The following is a 17,407-nucleotide window of genomic DNA, read 5'->3' as shown; positions in this document are numbered from 1 at the left end:
CATTTTCGCTGGCTCTACACTTTATCAACCATGATGCCCTTTTTTAGTGATTGGTCTTTCCTGATGACATGTCCAAAGTAAACAAGTTGACTCTCACCTTTCTCACCGCTAAGGAACATTCTGGTTGTATTTCTTCTGAGACTGATGTATTTATTCTTTTGGCAGTCCAAGTTATTTATAGTCAGTATTGTTCACCAACAACATGGTTCTTTAAGTTGGTATTCATTTATTTCTTCATTCCATTAGGCAACTATTTTGTTATGTGTTCACCATCATCCAAGTTCTATAGCTAGGGTGGCGCATAAAATAGGCACTGCCCTCATAGGACTTAAAGTCTACAGAGAAGTAATAAAACAAGTAATTACCATAGAGTACAGTCTGTTTATGATGGGGAAGGTTCAGGTGCTCTGGATATACTTAAGAGGGACCTCCGACATAATTCATTTATTCGACAAACCTCAGTTGAGTCCCTACAATTTGGCAAGCCCTGGGCTGGAGCTGGGAATGAGACAATGTAGAATACAGACAACCAGCCCTCCACTCACTGAGCTGCATTCTAGTTAGAGTATCTATCATTCGTTAAATGCTATTTATGTGCCAGGCATCATCCTAAGATGCTTTAAGTGCATTAAATCATTTTATCCCCTCAAGAGCACAGTGAGGTAGGTACTATCTTAAACATCCCATATCACAGAGAAAGAACTAAGGAACAGAGAGCTTAAATAACTTGCCCAAGGCCACACAGCTTGTACAGTTTGGAGCCAGATGGGTTGGCTCCAGAGAGGCCTTGCTCTTGACCTCTGTTGTATATGCTTCTCTGTATGGTCTGTATGTCTATTGGGGTGGGAGCAAGAGGAGCTATGCATTAGGGAGAGTTTCCTAGAGTGAATAATGCCAGACTTGACAGATAGGGAGCCAGGTAGAGGGGGTGGAGTGGGAAGATTTTTCCACATGGAGGCACTGTGCACAGATGTGGTAAGAGGGAATGGCTTCAGGAGAGAAAGGAGCCTGGTGATGTGGGGGCTGGGTTGGGGGGTATGTGCTGAGAGCTTGGCAGAAGCTAGATTCCATGGTCCTTATAAGTTACAAGCAGACTCGAGACCTTAGATGAAAGGGCTGTTGCTGTCTGTGGCCATTGGTGTGTTCCTTTTCCTACCAGTTGATTCTCACCATGTCACTTCTCTTGTTTTCCATGACTTGGTGGTTGGCAAATGGGGTTTCTAGCCAGACACAGATTTGGGCAAAATGCCAGGAAGCTGGGAGACCTGGGGTTCAAGGAGCATTTCCTCAGGCCTTGTCCAGACTTCTTAGCCCAGAAGGCATTGCTACCACCCAACTTAAAAACTCTTTGAAGTTTTGAGTGTTTTCTCCTGAAACTATAGGCATGTCTCCACTTGACAGATAAGTCTGTTTCTACCTGACCCTAAAGCGTTCTAAGACTTCAACACAAACGCTCAGTCACCTTGATATTTGGTTTCTAATGTGGCAAATACTTGTTTTTCCTGCATTTTAAAACACTGGAGTTGTACATCATCTCATCAGGTGAACTAAAACAAAACAAACCCATTGCTGTCAAATTGATTCCAATTCCAATTCCTAGTGACCCTATAGGACAGAGTAAAACTGCCCCATAGGGTTTCCAAGGAGCGGCTGGTGGATTTGAACTGCTGACCTTCTGGTTAGCAGCCAAGCTCTTCACCACTGTGCCATCAGGGCTCCTTGGGTGGACTAGCTCTGATCAATTAGTCTTTTAAGCCTGGAAGAAAGGCTTTAGTTTAAGAAGACTCTTTTTTTTTTTTTTTTTTTTTTTATCTAACCTCTTCTTTTTCTCAATCTCAATCTGAAGACATTTGGGCAGGAAAATTCTCTGGGGTGGGGACTGTCCTGTGCGTTGTAGGATGTTGAGCAGCATCCCTGGTCCGTGTTGACTAGATGTCAGTAACACCTTCCCAGTTGTGACAGCTAAAAATGTCTCCAGACACTGACAAATGTCCCCTGAGGGGCAAGATGGCCCCTGGTTGAGAGCCACTGGTCTAACCACTCAGGAGAATATTCATTGCTATTGTTTTGTATCACTCAGATGCAGATTGTTATATAAACCAAACCCAGTACTATCGAGTGGATTCCGACTCATAGCAACCCTATAGGACAGAGTAGAACTGCCCCATAGAGTTTCCAAGGAGTGCCTGGCGGATTCGAACTGCCGACGCTTTGGTTAGCAGCTGTAGCACTTAACCACTACACCACCAGGGTTTCTGATTGCTACATAGCAGATGATATATAGCAAAAGGCCATTTCCCAGCATTTTCTTAATAATTTGGGATTTAGGCATCTTTTATGACCTGATAGAATTTAATTAATATTAATGGTAGTAATAAAATAATAAGGAGCCCTGGTGGTGCAACGGTGAAGCATGTGGCTCGTAACTGAAAGGTTGGTTGTTCAAACCCACCTAAGTGGTGCTACGGGAGGAAGACCTGGCGTTCCACTCCCATAAAAATTTCAGCCTAGAAAACCCTGTGGGGCACTTCTACTCTGTCCTATAGACAGTACACAACAACAACAATAAAATAATACAACATACACTTAGGAAAACTGTGCATAAAGAATAAAAACCATTAAATCAAACCCATTGCCATCGAGTCAATTCCGGCTCACGGTGACCCTATAGAATGAGTAGAACTGCCCCTTAGGGTTCCCAAGGAGTGGCTGCTAGATTCAAACTGCAGATCGTTTGGTTAGCAGCCAAGCTTTTAACCACTGAACCAACAGGACTCCATAACGAATAATAGCTAACCTTTATCGAGCACTTACTAACCACTGAGTCCCTACGCACAGCCCTGGGAGGTATGTACTGCTATTGTCATCATTTTACAGAAGAAAGCAGGGAAGCTCAAAAGGGTAAGTTATTTGCTCAAAGTCAAACTAACAGTATTTTTTTAATCTTGGTTTTATTCCAGGCTCCCCACTTTTTAGAATTTGGGCTATACCTCTTTTAATATTAGATTTGTAATAAAACAAACAATATTTTAAATGTTGGGTCATTGTATATTATTTGGTTTATTCCCCAAGATAAATTGTTATTTTGTTTTCTAAAGAATAAAAAGTTAAGAATTAAAAAATAAAAATTATTTTCTGATGGATTTTCTAATCTCAGAGAAACTTTGTCCCTGAAAGGCTGGTTCCTGTTTTCAAGCAGTACAGGCTATGACAGCAGCACTACTGTGCCCTTTTCTGGGATGTTGGCGGTGGTGGTGGTGGTGCTACTGAGTTAGTTTTCTACTCAGAGCGGCCCCATGTGACGGAGTAAAACTGCCCCATTGGGTTTCCTAGGCTGTAATCTTTATGAAGGCAGATCACCAGGTCTTTCTCCCACGGACCCACTGGTGGGTTTGAAATGCCGACCTTTTGATCAGCAGCCGAGTGCTTCACCGTTCGACCACCAGGGCTCCTTTTTGCCTAGAGTACCCAGAGAGTCAATTCCAACTCACAGTGACCTTATAAGACGGCAGAACTGCCTCATCTTTATGGAACAGACTATCACATCTTTCTCCCGTGGAGCGACGGGTGGGTTCTAACCCATGACCTTTCAGTTGGTAGTCGAGCACTTAACTGTTGTGCCACCAGGCCTCCTTTCTTCTTTGATAATCGTCTCATTTTTGGCTGTTTTGCTAAAGACTTGATAAAGTGTCCCTTTATTGTGAGAAGCAAATTCAATCCCTGAAAAATAAATTTAAAAAGAAAATGGCCAGTGTGGCTAGACCACCAATTGTAAAAACGAATGTTCTTGAAGGTTTGTTTTGATCAAGCTTGGGGGATTTGAGCTCAGCGTTTAGAGCCTGGGCTGCGAAGCTGGCTGACCTCCATTTAAATCTTGACTTACTGTTTTATCAGCTGTGTGATCTTGAACACATTGCTGAAGTCTCTGAGCCTTAGTTTCTCACTTCTGTTGTTGTGTGCCGTCGAATGGATTCCAACTCATAGCAACCCCGTGTGTAGGGTTTTCTAGATTGTAATCTTCATGGGAGCAGATTGCCAGGTCTTTTCTCCATGTAGCAGCTGATGGGTTCAAACTACCAACATTTTAGTTAGCAGCCAAGTGCTTAACCAGTGCGTCACCAGGGTTCCTTTCTCATCCTTATCAATTTAAAGATAGATACATTTAAAATAGGTCCATCTCACAGCTTGGGTGGCCTTAAATGAGAAAGTACGCGTGAAATCTTTAGTCGAGTGCCCGTCTTGTAGTGAACACTCCATGAAGGTTAGTGACAAAGGTGATGTTTTATAAATAGCTAATATTTTGACAACGTTGAATATCGTTCTTCCTTGACAAAAGAAAGAAAAAAAACCTGCAGGTGTTGTCAATTTCACATCTCTTTACAAAAAAAAAAAAAAAACGTTTTTGAAAATATGTTTCCTTCTTGTAAAATGTCCGTAAAAATCTTCATTCATTTCCTCCGTGGCCACCCAGGTTTCCTTCTCTTGGATTCTTGGCTTAGAATTCTTTACAACCTGACTATTATTCTTCACCCTTCTGCCCTTTTCTGGCAACATCTGTTCCTTGTGGTGTTTCTTTTTTTTTTTTTAAAGAGTGCTTTCTCAACCATGGAATTCATTTCTCTTCCTTTCTTTGAGAGTGACATTCTAATTTTCTGTATTCAGCCTTCTCAAAGAATGCCTTTTACTCAGGGTTGCCCCAGTAATGTAGGGGCAGGAAGGACTGAGCCTTGCTGAAATGTTTCCTTCTGAAATCAGGTTCAATTTCAGAACAGGCATTTTTTTAATGAAAACTTTGTGATTTGGGATCTTTTTTTATCGTGACAGGTAGATGTTTCTTCCAGTTTTCTCAGAGCCTGTTTCTAATGATCGGAATATATTTGTTTTAGTCTGTATGGAAATGCATTCACCTCGAGGTTCTGCGGTTTTAGAGCAAAACCTGCTGATGGTTGAAAATCTTTAGGTGACAAATGGTTACCAGAACCTTTCTCCATGGCAGAGAAGACAGTGTTTTGTGGAAGGCACGTTTTAGGGAAAATGTAGTCGTATAATCATTTCTTTTAGAGGAACGCTTCTCAATAGAATTTGAATGTTTGTATTCTACATAGCCCAGATTTTTTTTTTTTTCATTCTTTCTTTTATAAAGGTGTTAAGGCTTATTAGAAATGTCAGGATCATTCTGAGGTATTTTAACACCCAAGGGCGTCACTTATGAAATTCTAGAAATCTTGTGAGTTCTGAGTATGGCTGTTTCCCAGTCACTATTCACTCATTCATTGGTTTACTCAGCCACTCTGGGTTTTTTTAATGTTCTCCTGGAGTCCCTGGGTAGCAAAAATGCTTGAACATTCAGTTACTAACTGAAAGGTTAGCCATTGGAATCCATCCAGAGGCACCTGGGAAGAAAGGCCTGGCAATCTACTTGTGAAAGATCACAGTCATTGAAAACCCTATGGAGCACAGTTCTACTTTGACACACATGGGGTCACCAGGAGTTGGAATCAACTGGATGGCAATTGGTGTGGTTTTTTGGTTTTATGTTTTTCTAGGGCCTGAGGGCTCAAGTCAATTAAGATAAAGTGTAACATTTTCTTAAATTTTAGGGAAGAAGGCAAAATATAAATATGCCAACAAATCTATAAACAAGATAATTTCAAATATTGATTGGAACTAATGTGTAAGAACTCAAGAGGAGTCCTTTAGGTTGGGTAGGTGGGAAGGTTTCTCTGAGGAGATGCTAGCATGGTAGATTGTGAGCGCATTTACCAGTTGCATTGAGTTGACTTTGACTCCTGGCGACCCCATGTGTGTCAGAGTAGAACCGTGCACCATAGGGTTTTCAATAGCTAAGTTTTTAGAAGTAGATCCCCAGGTTTTCCGAGGCATCTCTGGGTGGATTCAAACCTCCAACCTTTAGGTTAGCACTTAAGCATGTTAAACCATTTATACCTGATAAATATTTGTTGAATGAATTAATTTAATGAACAACAACAGCTCCTAAATTTTTGTTTGAATAGAATTAAGACTCATGAGTATTTCTGTGGAGCCCTGGTGGTGCAGCGGTTAAGAGCTTGCATGCTAACCAAAAGGTTGGCAGTTCGAATCCACCAGCCCCTCCTTGGAAACCCAATGGTATGGTTCTACTGTATCGCTGTAGGGTTGCAATGCGTCAGAATTGACTTGACTGCAACGGGTTTGGTTTTTTGGTTTTAGTATTTCTTTGGAGCCCTGGTGGTGCAGTGGTTAAGAGCTTGGCTGCTAACCAAAAGACAGGAAGTTCAAATTTACCAGCCACTCTGGAAACCCATGGGGCAGTTCTACTCTGTCTTATAGGGTTGCTGTGAGTTGGAATCTACTCAATAGCAATGAGTTTTTTTGGTATTTCTTTAAGGAATCCTGGTGGCTCAATGGTTAAGTTCTTAGCTGCTAACCATAAGATTGGTAGTTTGAACCCATCAACCCCTCCACAGGAAAAAAGATCTGCTGATCTGCTCCTGTAAAGATTATAGCCTAATAATGTAGTTCATAATGAAAATGTTCTTCATCCTACTTTGGTGAGTAGTGTCTGGGGTCTTAAAAGCTTATGAGCTACCATCTAAGACACCCCACTGGTCCCACCCCATTGGAGCAAGGGAGAATGAAGAAAACCAAAGGCACAAAGGAAAGATTAGTCCAAGAACTATTGGACCACAGCTACCACAGCCTCCACCAGACTGAGTCCAGCACAACTGGATGGTGCCCGGCTACCATTACCTACTGCTCTGACAGGGATCACAATAGAGGGTCCTGGGCAGAGCTGGTGAAAAATGTAGAACAAAATTCTAACACACAAAAAAGACCAGACTTACTGGTCTGACAGAGACTGGAGAAACCCCCAGAGTGTGACCCTGGACACCCTTTTAGCTCAGTACTCAAGTTGCTCCCGAGGTTCACCCTTCAGCCAAGGATTAGACAGGTGCATAAAACAAAACAAGACTAAATGGGCACACCAGCCCAGGGGCAAGAAGGGAACAGGAAAGTTGGTAATGGGGAACCCAAGGTTGAAAAGGGGAGAGCGTTGACATGTTGTGGGGTTGGTAACCAATGTCACAAAACGGTATGTGTATTGTTTAATAAGAAACTAATTTGCTCTGTAAACCTTCATCTAGAGTGCAATTAAGAAAAAAAAAAAAAAAGCTTACATCCTAGAAAATCCTATGGGGAAGTTCTAGTCTGTCATTTAGGGTCACTGTGAGTCGAAATGGACTCAAGGACACCCAACAACACTGGCAGTTCTTTACAAGCAGCCCCCCCACCCCCTTTAAGGGGAGTTGGGATTAGAAGCTAAACAAACAATTACACTTGCTTATGGCTTCTTTCAAGTAGCCCTGGTGGTACAAGATTTAAGCGCTCAGCTGCTACCCAAAAAGTCAAAGATTTGAACTCATCTTCAGTTCTGGGGGAGAAAGACCTGGCGATCTGCTCCAGTAAAGATTACAGCCTAGAAAACCCTATGAGGCACTTCTACTCTGTCACTTGGGGTCACCATGAATCGGAATCGAGTCGACGGGCACCTAATAGCAAGGACATGGCTTCTTTCGGCAGTTGTGTTCCTCCTTTTCCTCCCTCTTTATAGATCTGGAGAATGGAAGGCAATTGGGACAGAGGAGCACGGTTTATAACTTTTCTCTGTTGGTGCTGGCTCTCTCAACCTGCTCAGCTTTGCCTGACAAGGGAAGAGTGTCCCGTGATCCAAGTCACTCATGGTAGATACAGATTCCATGAGAACTTTTCTAAAAGAAATTATTACATGTCTTATTATTACCAAAATAAATACATAAATAAACGTGTATTTACTAAAGGTCTTATCTTTATAACCGAAGAATATGTCAATGAAAAAAAACAGCCAAATCAGGCTAAAAAGATAGGGAGGGGCAGTTCTCACAGGTGCTGGAATGCCTTGCTAAGACTTTGGTCTTTACCCCGAAGGCAGTAGACAGCCACAGAAATGCTTTACGCACAGGATTGATGAGGTGGGACTATTGTTCTAAAGATCACCCCAGGTCTGATGGAGGAAATGAATTGAGGAGTGGCATGAATGAAAGCAAAAAAACTCCCCGAAACTCAGGGTGGCAGTCCCCTGCAGAGAAATAACGATGTTCCAGGTTTAGTTAGAGGGCAAAATACATAGGGACTTGGTGATTTGTTTATTGATGGTATGACTCTCATACAAATACAGTATGGACACATGGTAAGAATTTAACTCATTAATCAAATGAGGGATCCAGGCAGTTATAATAACTATCTCTATGGAGAATCCAAACTGCTGACACATATGTAGATCAGGAATAGTGAAATGAATGTGCAAAAGAACATAAAACTAGCTTTATTTAGAGCGGAGGCAGGAAGTCAGTTGAACCTCTGTTAAGCAAGACATAATTTGGGCATCTGTAGAAGGAGCCCTCTTGGCTCAGTGGTTAAGTAGTTGCTAACCAAGAGGTCGCAGTTTGAACCCACCAGCAGTTCTGTAGCAGAAAGATGTGGCAGTCAGCCCCAGTAAAGATTTACCACCTTGGAAACCGCATGGGGCAATTCTGCTTTGTCCTGTATGCTCGCTATGAGTCAGAATGGACTGGACGCAACAGGTCAGGTCATAGACAAGAATTATTTTGGGTTGCTATCAGTTACCTACAATTTACAAAGTTGTAGAATAGTTACCACAGAATTAGAAGCAGGTAACTCTGTAATGGTATGTGATAGAGAATGCATAGTTTTCTATTGAAGCACAAATTTTTCCCTACGTGTGCGTGTGTTTGTGTGTGTGTGTGTGAGAGAGAAGGAGAAAGAGTAAAACATAGCGCACCGTCTTCTTGCCCTAGCAACTACACACTATTTCCTGAATGAGGATATACGTATACTGAAGGAGAAACAGATTAAAAAGTAGGGATAACCTACTTTGTATACTTAGTATACTAATAACATTTTCTATGTCTAAGTCATACTCTATAGCACCATTTCGAATGATGATACATCGCAGTGTACGATATGCCATGATTAATTAAGCCAGCCTTCTGGAACACTTAGAGGGTTTCCAGTGTTTAGCTGGAGAAATGCTATTCCCATACGTTTGTGTGTTCCCTTGATTATTTCCTGGGGGAAGTTGCTAGAAGTAGCATTTCTGGGTCAAAGGGCAGGCATACTTCAGCCTCTGGAAAGGTTGGGCAGAGTATTGACACAGCTAATTTATTACCTGTGTATGCTTCTTAAGCAATTTAAATCCTCTTTATTCACATTTTATTTTATGATTAATTACCTAAGTTTTGCTGGTATTTTTCTCTGCAGTGAATTTAAAATGTACCCTGCTACCTACTGTGCGACCTTCTCCAAATTGGTATTTCTTTCCTTCTGAAAGGTATATGCAAATGGTAGGCACAGAATCGTGCTGTTTACTCATTAAAGAGATTGTTTTCCCCTTAGAGTACATGCTGCTCAAGCAGCTCATTATTTTGCCCAGTGAAGTTGGCAGCAGTTTACGGATTACGATTGAAAGAACTTCTTTCGTACTCTTCATTTAGCAACTTGTGAAATTCCATAATTACGGAATCATTCACAGAATTGGAAAGGTGTATCTGACATGGTCTCAGACAGAGATCATCCAGCTCAATGCTTTTATGATGCAGAAGGAAGAAGATTTCCCTTTGTTATGGATTGAATTGTTTCCTCCCAAAATACGTGTTGGAATCCTGACCTCTACACCTGTGAAGCCCTGGTGGCGTGATGGTTAAGCACTGGGCTGCTAACTGAGAGGTTGGAGGTTCTAGCCAACCAGCTGCTCCTGGGGAGAAAAGACCTGGCTATCTGCTCCTGTAAAGATAACAGCCTTGGAAACCCTATGAAGCAGTTCTACCTGTCCCATATGGCTGCTATGAGTCGACTCCAGGGCACACCACAACAACATACGGTGGATGTAATCTCATTTGGAATAATGTTTCGTTGTTATGTTAATGAAGGCCATATCAGCGTAGGGTGTGCTCTAAACCTTATCACGTCTGAGTTATAAAAAGGGCAGAAGAAACACTGAGGCAAGCACACATGGCGGGAGACAGAGACCATGAGAATCATCTACAAACCTAGGAAGGAAGGAACACCCAGGAAGGTATCTATGCTGGCCAAGATTCTGATTTGGACTTCTAGCCTCCCGAACTGAGAAAATAAGTTTCTGTTCTTTAAAGCCACCCAGTTGTCCTATTTCTGTTACAGCAGCACTAGGAGGCTAGGGCATCCTTTAAGATAAAAAAATCTTTAAGTTAAAAGAAAGTCAATTTAAAGAAAAATGCTAGCCAAATTGTACTATATAGGCTAAGTAGACATATACAATATGAAAGAGGTAGTCGAATGAATTAGTTCCAAGTGACTGGGATTATTCTCGGATTATCATACTTCGGCACAATGTCGGTGTTAATCCAACAAGTCTCAACATTTACTGTGTTAATGAGTCTTCCTGTTTCATTTTCCTCTAAACAATAATGAGATACTTAGGAGAGTTTTTGAATCACTTGTGTGTTCAGTATCCCTTCTAGATTCCTTAGGACCGAAGAATGTGCCAGCAGTTTAAACTAGGAGTTTACGTCAGCAGATTTAAATTTCACCTTCAGGGTGTCTCTAAAACTCAAGATGGCATTTTGCACCCTCCTGTTGGGTGCCATTCCATCCCAGAGGCCCTCACCATGGACCACTTGTTGGAGATCTCCTTGTCGGCAGTCTCAAGTGAGAAGTACTGTGTCGTCGTCTGGAAGTACTTTTTGAATATTTACGGCCTGGGATTGCCAAATACGAATAAAACAGCCAGGGGCTGTGTTAAAGAACAAATTTGCCTGGCCCGACCCCAAGAGCTTCTGACTCAGTGGGCCCTGGATAATCCCTAGGAATCTGCATATTTAAGAATGATTTCCGGTGATGCTGGTCTGCACTCAGAATCCCTGGTGTCTGATGTGAGACGAAACAAAGAGATGGTCTAAATTGTACACATGACCCTCAGCTTTTATACAGTCTACCTTGTGCTGCGTGTTTGTACATTGTGGTTGGACATCCTAAACTCTAAACTGCCTTTTCATGAACCAAGTTTGGATTTTCCTTTTCTCCTGATGAGCCAATATGTTTTATTCTGTTCCATGGTGGCTTGCCAACCAATTGTTGCAAGCGGTGTTGTGTGTGTATTTATGACACAATATTTTCTCAGTTATTTGCATAGACTATTGCACACCTGCCCTTGCTACTTAATAAAATCAAAAGGAAAGCAAAAATCCCATAAACTTTATGCAGACAGGTCAAAGATAGAAATAATAAGACTTGCTCAGAAATCTTTAGCTTTCATTCAACAGCCACTGGACATAAACCAGGCGGATGTTAGGTCAATTGTGAAGAAAAGTAACCAAATTAAAGAAAAAAAAAAATGATAGCAATTATATCATTGAAGGTTGGGTCTGAAAGTAGAGGCACAATTAGGGAATTTAAAATATCTTTCCCATTAAAAATAATTTTTCCCCATAGTGAGCATATATTTCTAATGTATCTTTAGCATGGTCAATTTCTGAACACATTCTTAGGGGCATCTACAAAAGCAAGGGGTTGCTGACAAAAGAATGGCAGTGAGAAACCCACTTTCCAGCAGCCTTTATTTGAACAGAGTGCCGACTGTTTCCCCCTAATTACAGTTCGCTGGTAGCAGTATAATTTTAAGTAAGCTGATTTTCTCACGTCTTTCTCAGACATAAGCGAGATTCTGGTAGGACTTCCATCTGCCAACCATGGTATTGAGAATGCTCATTTTCATGGCTGAATCTCCACCTTGAAAAGGATTTTGTGCTTGAACTCTTACCAATGGTTCTTGTATTTTAAAATGCTTTTTAAACGGGGCTTAGTCTAGTGGTTAATTAGACCGTAGTCTGATGGAAAAAAAAAAAAGCAGGACTGGAGAAGAATGTAGATGACTATCATGAGATTAGGCTGCAATTCATAAAATCTTGGTTAAATATCTTTACATCTTTATATCTTTCCTTTTATTTTGAGATCACTGTAAATTCACTTTTGGTCCTAAGAAATATTACAGAAAGGTCCTGTGTAGCCTTAACCTAGTTTTCCCCAGAGGAATCATTTTCCCGGAGTCCCTGAGTAGTGCAAATGGTTAACACACTTGGCTGCTAACTGTAAAATTAGAGGTTCTAGTCCACCTAGAGGTACCTCAGAAGAAAGGCCTGGCTATCTACTTCCAATAAAACCAGCCATTGCAAACCCTGTGGAGCAGAATTCTACTCCAACACACATGGGGTTGCCATGAGCTGGAGTTGACTTGATGGCAACTGGTTTGATTAACATCTTCCAAAACTGTGGTATAATATCCTAACTAGAATATTGGCTTTTATGCATTCAAGATATACAAGAATTCCACCACAGGAAGTCCTCATGTAACACTTTTATGGCCACGCCCCCATCCCTAAGCCCTGTCAACTACTAATACATTTCCTATTTATTTTGTCATTTCAAGGATGTTATATGAATGGAATCATGTGGTATGTACCTTTTGGGGTTTAGCTTTTTCCATTCAGCATAATTCTCTGGAGATCCATTCAGGTTGTTGCTGATATCAGTAATTTGGTCCTCTTTATTGCTAAGTATTATTTCATAGTCTGGATTTACCACAGCTTAACCATTTACCTGTTGATGGACATTGAGGTTGTTGACTGTTTTGGGCTATTATGAATAGAATTACTGTGAACATTCATGTACAGATTTTTGTGTGAACGTTAGGTTTTCATTTCTCTGAGCTAAATTCCTAAGAGAGCAGTTGCTGATCTTGTGTTGTTGTTTGGTGCTGTTGAGTTGATTTTCGACTCATAGAGACTCCACGTGACAGAGCAGAACTGCCCCATGGGGTTCTCTAGTCTGTAATCTTTACGGGAGCAGATGGCCAGCTATTTCTTCTGTGGAGCAGCTGGTGGGTTTGAACTGCCAACCTTTTGGCTAGCAGCCAAGCGCTTAACCATTGCATCATGAGGGCTCCTTTGCTGACCATATAGTAGTTGCAATATTTAGTTTTTTAAGAAACTGGCAAATTTTGTTCCAGAGTGACCGAACCATTTTATATTCCCACAAAGTGATGTATCCAGTATCTCTGCATCTTCATCAGTATTTGGTGTTATTATTTTTTATTTCAGCCAATCTGATAGGTATATAGTGATATCTCATTGTGGTTTAAATTCGTATTTTCCTAATGGCACCAAAAAGGTCTCTGAGTGGTGCAAATGGGTTGTGCTAGACTACTAACCTAAAGGTTGGCAGTTCGAACTCACTCAGCAGGGCCACAGAAGAAAGGCCTGGCAATCTGCTTCCATAAAGAATTACAGCCAAGAAAATCCTATGGAGCAGTCCTGCACTAACATATGGGGTTCCCATGAGTCAGAATCGGCACGAAGGCAATGGGTTTGGTTTAAAGAGTATGGATGTTGAACTTCTTTTCATGTGCTTATTTTTTTTTTTCATGTTCTTATTTGCCAGCTGTATATTCTCTTCGGTGAAATGCCTCTTCATGTCTTTTACCTATTTTCTAATTGCATTGTTTGGCCTTCTACTGTTGAATTTTGAGAGTTTTTACAAAATATATTCTAGATACTAGTCCTTTGTCAGGCATTTGGTTCGTAAATCTTTTCTTCCAGTTTGTAGCTTGTCTTTTCATCCTCTTAACAGTCTTTCACAGAGCAAATGTTTGTAAATTTCCTAAGGCTCAATTTTTCCTTTTCTGGATTGTGCTTTGGTGCTGTTGAAGAACTCTTTGTCCAGTCCTGAAGATATTCTCCTTTTTGTTCCTCCTGAAAGTCTAATAGTTTTATGTTTTACATTATAGTGCATGTTGAATTAATTTTTATATGAAGTGTACAGTTTAGGTCAAGGTTGTTTACTTATTTGTGTCTCTGGATGTCCAATAGCTTCAGTCCCATTTGTTGAAAAGGCTGTCCTTCCACCATTGCCTTTCCACCTTGGTCTCCATGTTTTTATTCCCCTTGGTGGATTCAATAACTCTGCAAGAAGAAAGCCAATAGAATCGGTTTTAATTATACTAGTATTTCTGGGTATTTAAGAAAATTATAGAATTCTCTTTCATTTCATTTACAGTATTAACTCTTATTAAAAAACAAAACAAAAACCTTATTCCCACAACCCAGGGAGAACAGTTACCATGTTGATATATTTCCATTGTCTTCTTGTATGTGTTTATAATATAATAATGATCATGCCATAAGTATTTTATTCTGTTCCCCCCCCAACGTAACATATTATGAACAGTTTCTCATGTCACTAGATATTTCTCCTGAAACTTGTTTCAAATGAACTACCTATATTATCCTATAAGTGAATAACATGTATGCTGTATCTTGGATGTACTATAATTTACAACATCTATTATATATACTGGAAACCCTGGTGGTGTAGTGGTTAAGTGCTACAGCTGCTATCCAAAAGGTCAGCAGTTCAAATCCACCAGGCAATCCTTGGAAACTCTGTGGGGCAGTTCTACTCTGTCCTAAGGGATTGCTATGAATTGGAATCGGCTCAACGGCAACGGTTTGGTTTTTTTTTGGGGGGGGGGAAGGTTTATTATGTATACTAAGGAGCCCTGGTGGCACAGTGGTTAAGCACTCAGCGTATTTACTATATATATGAACTACGTATTTACTATATTTATATATACTATAAAAACCAAACCCATTGCCCTCGAGTTGATTCTGACTCATAGTGACCCTATAATAGGACAGAGTAGAACTACCCCATTAGATTTCCAAGGACCATTTGGTGGATTCGAAATGGTTAGCAGCCAAGCTCTTAACCACAGTGCCACTGGGGCTCCATGTACCCCATAGTTACTATATATAAAATAAAAAAGTATTATAATTTACTTTGCTTCTCCTTAATTGTTGAAGACTTACTGGGTTCTAATTTTCATTATTATAAATAATACTGTGAAAATTTCATGACACTCTCAGTGGGAGCAGACACATATCTGACTTTCTGTATTCAGAGGTAAATTTTAGAGCAGGTGAATCTCATGTTATTCTCACCACCCCAAATGAGGTAGGTAATTAATATATGTTCAAATTATGGAGCCAGAAAAGTAAAATGGAGCAGAATAAACCTTGCAGATACAAAATAACAAATCTGAATTCTTCACCCATCTGCCGATAACTAATAGAGATGTAAGACATGTTTTAAATTGAGGATGGTATGTATCACCAGACATTTTTATGTAGGCTTTAGTTCTTCATATCAGCTCAAAGGTTCTTAAACTTTATTATACATAAGATTTATTTATGGGCTGAGCATACAAAACCCCATATTTAGTACTTCAAAAGTGATTTCGGGATCAAGGGTAATTATGACTAAATGATACCGCCTGTCTGTATTTGAATATGGAATTTCTCTTTCATTGTTGCCTGCATTTTGGGCTTTTTCCTTATTCTATGTATTTCTTTTCAGAGGACCTTTAGAAAGGTCACCAGTAGCGTCTGAGCATACCACTCAGATCTTTGCCATTGGTGAATATTATCATTAATTTAAACCCTTATTGATTTTTAGGTAAAATAAATAGAGGGTCTCATTTTATTTTGCATTTGGAGAACTTTTTTTTTTTTTTTTGGTATGGTCCTAAGCTCTTTGCATTTTCCCTCCTTGGTGTTATTAATATTCTTGTGTACATTTAGCTTATATTGCAAATTTCATTTACATTGGTCATCCCAATCAGGGTAGTTTTGATTATTAGAACACAAGACATTCAAGTGAGCTCAATTAAAAGCTGTAGTGATGTTGATGGTGGTGGGTTCTTAAGGTTACAGATGAATTCGAAGAAACCAGAGAAAGGGCTGGATCTTGGAGTGAGGGACTGAAAAGTGATAAAGAACTAAGTTGTCTCCTCTGCTCACAATAGACATATTTCATTGTCTCTCCCAGCTTCCACTTCTTACCTATTCTACAGCCCAATCAAAATGGCCACCACCGTCAGTTTATAACCTACTGACCTTTCACTCAGACTACACTCTGTCTGGCTATAATCTTTAAGTCTCTGAGTTGAATTTCTTAAGCGAGAATCTGGTTGGTGTTAATCAGCCAGTTACTAGCTAGTCTAGTGTTTGGTCCAACTCTTGACCATCAGTTATGGGGAATGTCTCATGATACACAGGGGCTGGCCCTTTCAAGGACTGACAATGAGGTCTTTAACATATATTGAGTCCCTGACTTTCAGATTTAATTGCATTTGGAATCAGAGCCCTCACCATTAATGCCTGTATAATTAGTGCTGGTTTGGGACTTTTATCTCTGGGACTTTTTTTTTTTTTTTTTTCTGAAATATACTTAGTGATATTGTTGTCAAAGCATGAACAAATTTGCTTTCAAATACTTATTTTCCTCTTGCTTTCGGTAATTATATGAACTATGTAATACTCCCATTGTGGAAAAAAAAGTTGTTTTTAAAGTATATTTTCCCAAAGCAGTGTGTCACATTTATGGTTTGTGACTATTTTACAGGTGAAATAGCAGCAAGAAAACATTTCCATGCAAACATTGGTAATATCTGAGTCAATGGAGATGCCAAGCTCAGTCTTTGTGTTTCCTTCCAGATTTATCAGCGATGCTGGTTAGTATTCAAAAAGGCTTCAAGCAAAGGCCCAAAAAGACTGGAGAAATTTTCCGATGAACGTGCTGCATATTTTAGGTGTTATCATAAGGTAAGACTCCATTGTTGCAGTTTTTCAGGAATCCTGGACCGTATCCCATCTTCCAAATTTCAACTCGAGCATATGTTTATTTACAAGCAGATGACTTGAGTTCAGTGAGACTGAAAACTTGTCTAGATTATTTAGTAAAAGGCACAAATGGAACTGCTTCCAAGGACAAAACATCCCTAAAGTTATACTTGTTTGTTAAATGGTTAAACTAATTTACTCAAGTCACTCTTCTGCTTTGCTACCATTTGTTGTTGCTTTGGTTGTTGTTCAAATGTCTAGTGTAGAATTTAGGATAGAAATTTTATCATAAATTTTCTGTTTACGGAGTAGACCCTACTTCCAACATTGAAGCCCCTCAAGGCAAGGATTGGGTCTTATTTGTGTCTAGCACAGTGCCTGATGCATAATAGACATCACTCAATGCTTACGGGATGAAAGGGGAGGAAGAAGTTGGGAAGGGGATCACTGGAGGAGGAAGTGAAAGTTCTCTCCAGTATCCATTAATTTATTTACTCAAGTGTTGTTGTTAGTGGCCGTTGAATCGGTTCCAACTCATAGCGACCCTATTTACAGCAGAACAAAACACTGCCCAGTCCTGTGCCATCCCCACAATCATTGCTATGCTTGAGCCCATTGTTGCAGCCACTGTGTCAATC

At 40.2% G+C, this 17,407-nt stretch overlaps 1 protein-coding gene across 1 annotated transcript in view; it reads left to right on the top strand.

Moving 5' to 3' along the window:
• The window catches only part of DOK5 (docking protein 5), a 206,916-nt gene that overhangs the window by 71,106 nt on the left and 118,403 nt on the right, over positions 1-17,407 (top strand). The window contains exon 2 of the mRNA XM_049869053.1: positions 16,644-16,751. Coding sequence (XP_049725010.1) covers positions 16,644-16,751 — 108 coding nt within the window. The remainder of the gene's footprint in view (positions 1-16,643; positions 16,752-17,407) is intronic.

Source organism: Elephas maximus, chromosome 25 (genome assembly GCF_024166365.1).
Source record: "Elephas maximus indicus isolate mEleMax1 chromosome 25, mEleMax1 primary haplotype, whole genome shotgun sequence".
Classification (NCBI taxonomy): Eukaryota; Metazoa; Chordata; class Mammalia; order Proboscidea; family Elephantidae; genus Elephas; species Elephas maximus.
Note: the sequence above shows the minus strand (reverse complement) of the source record. Positions and strands in the feature narration are given on the sequence as shown.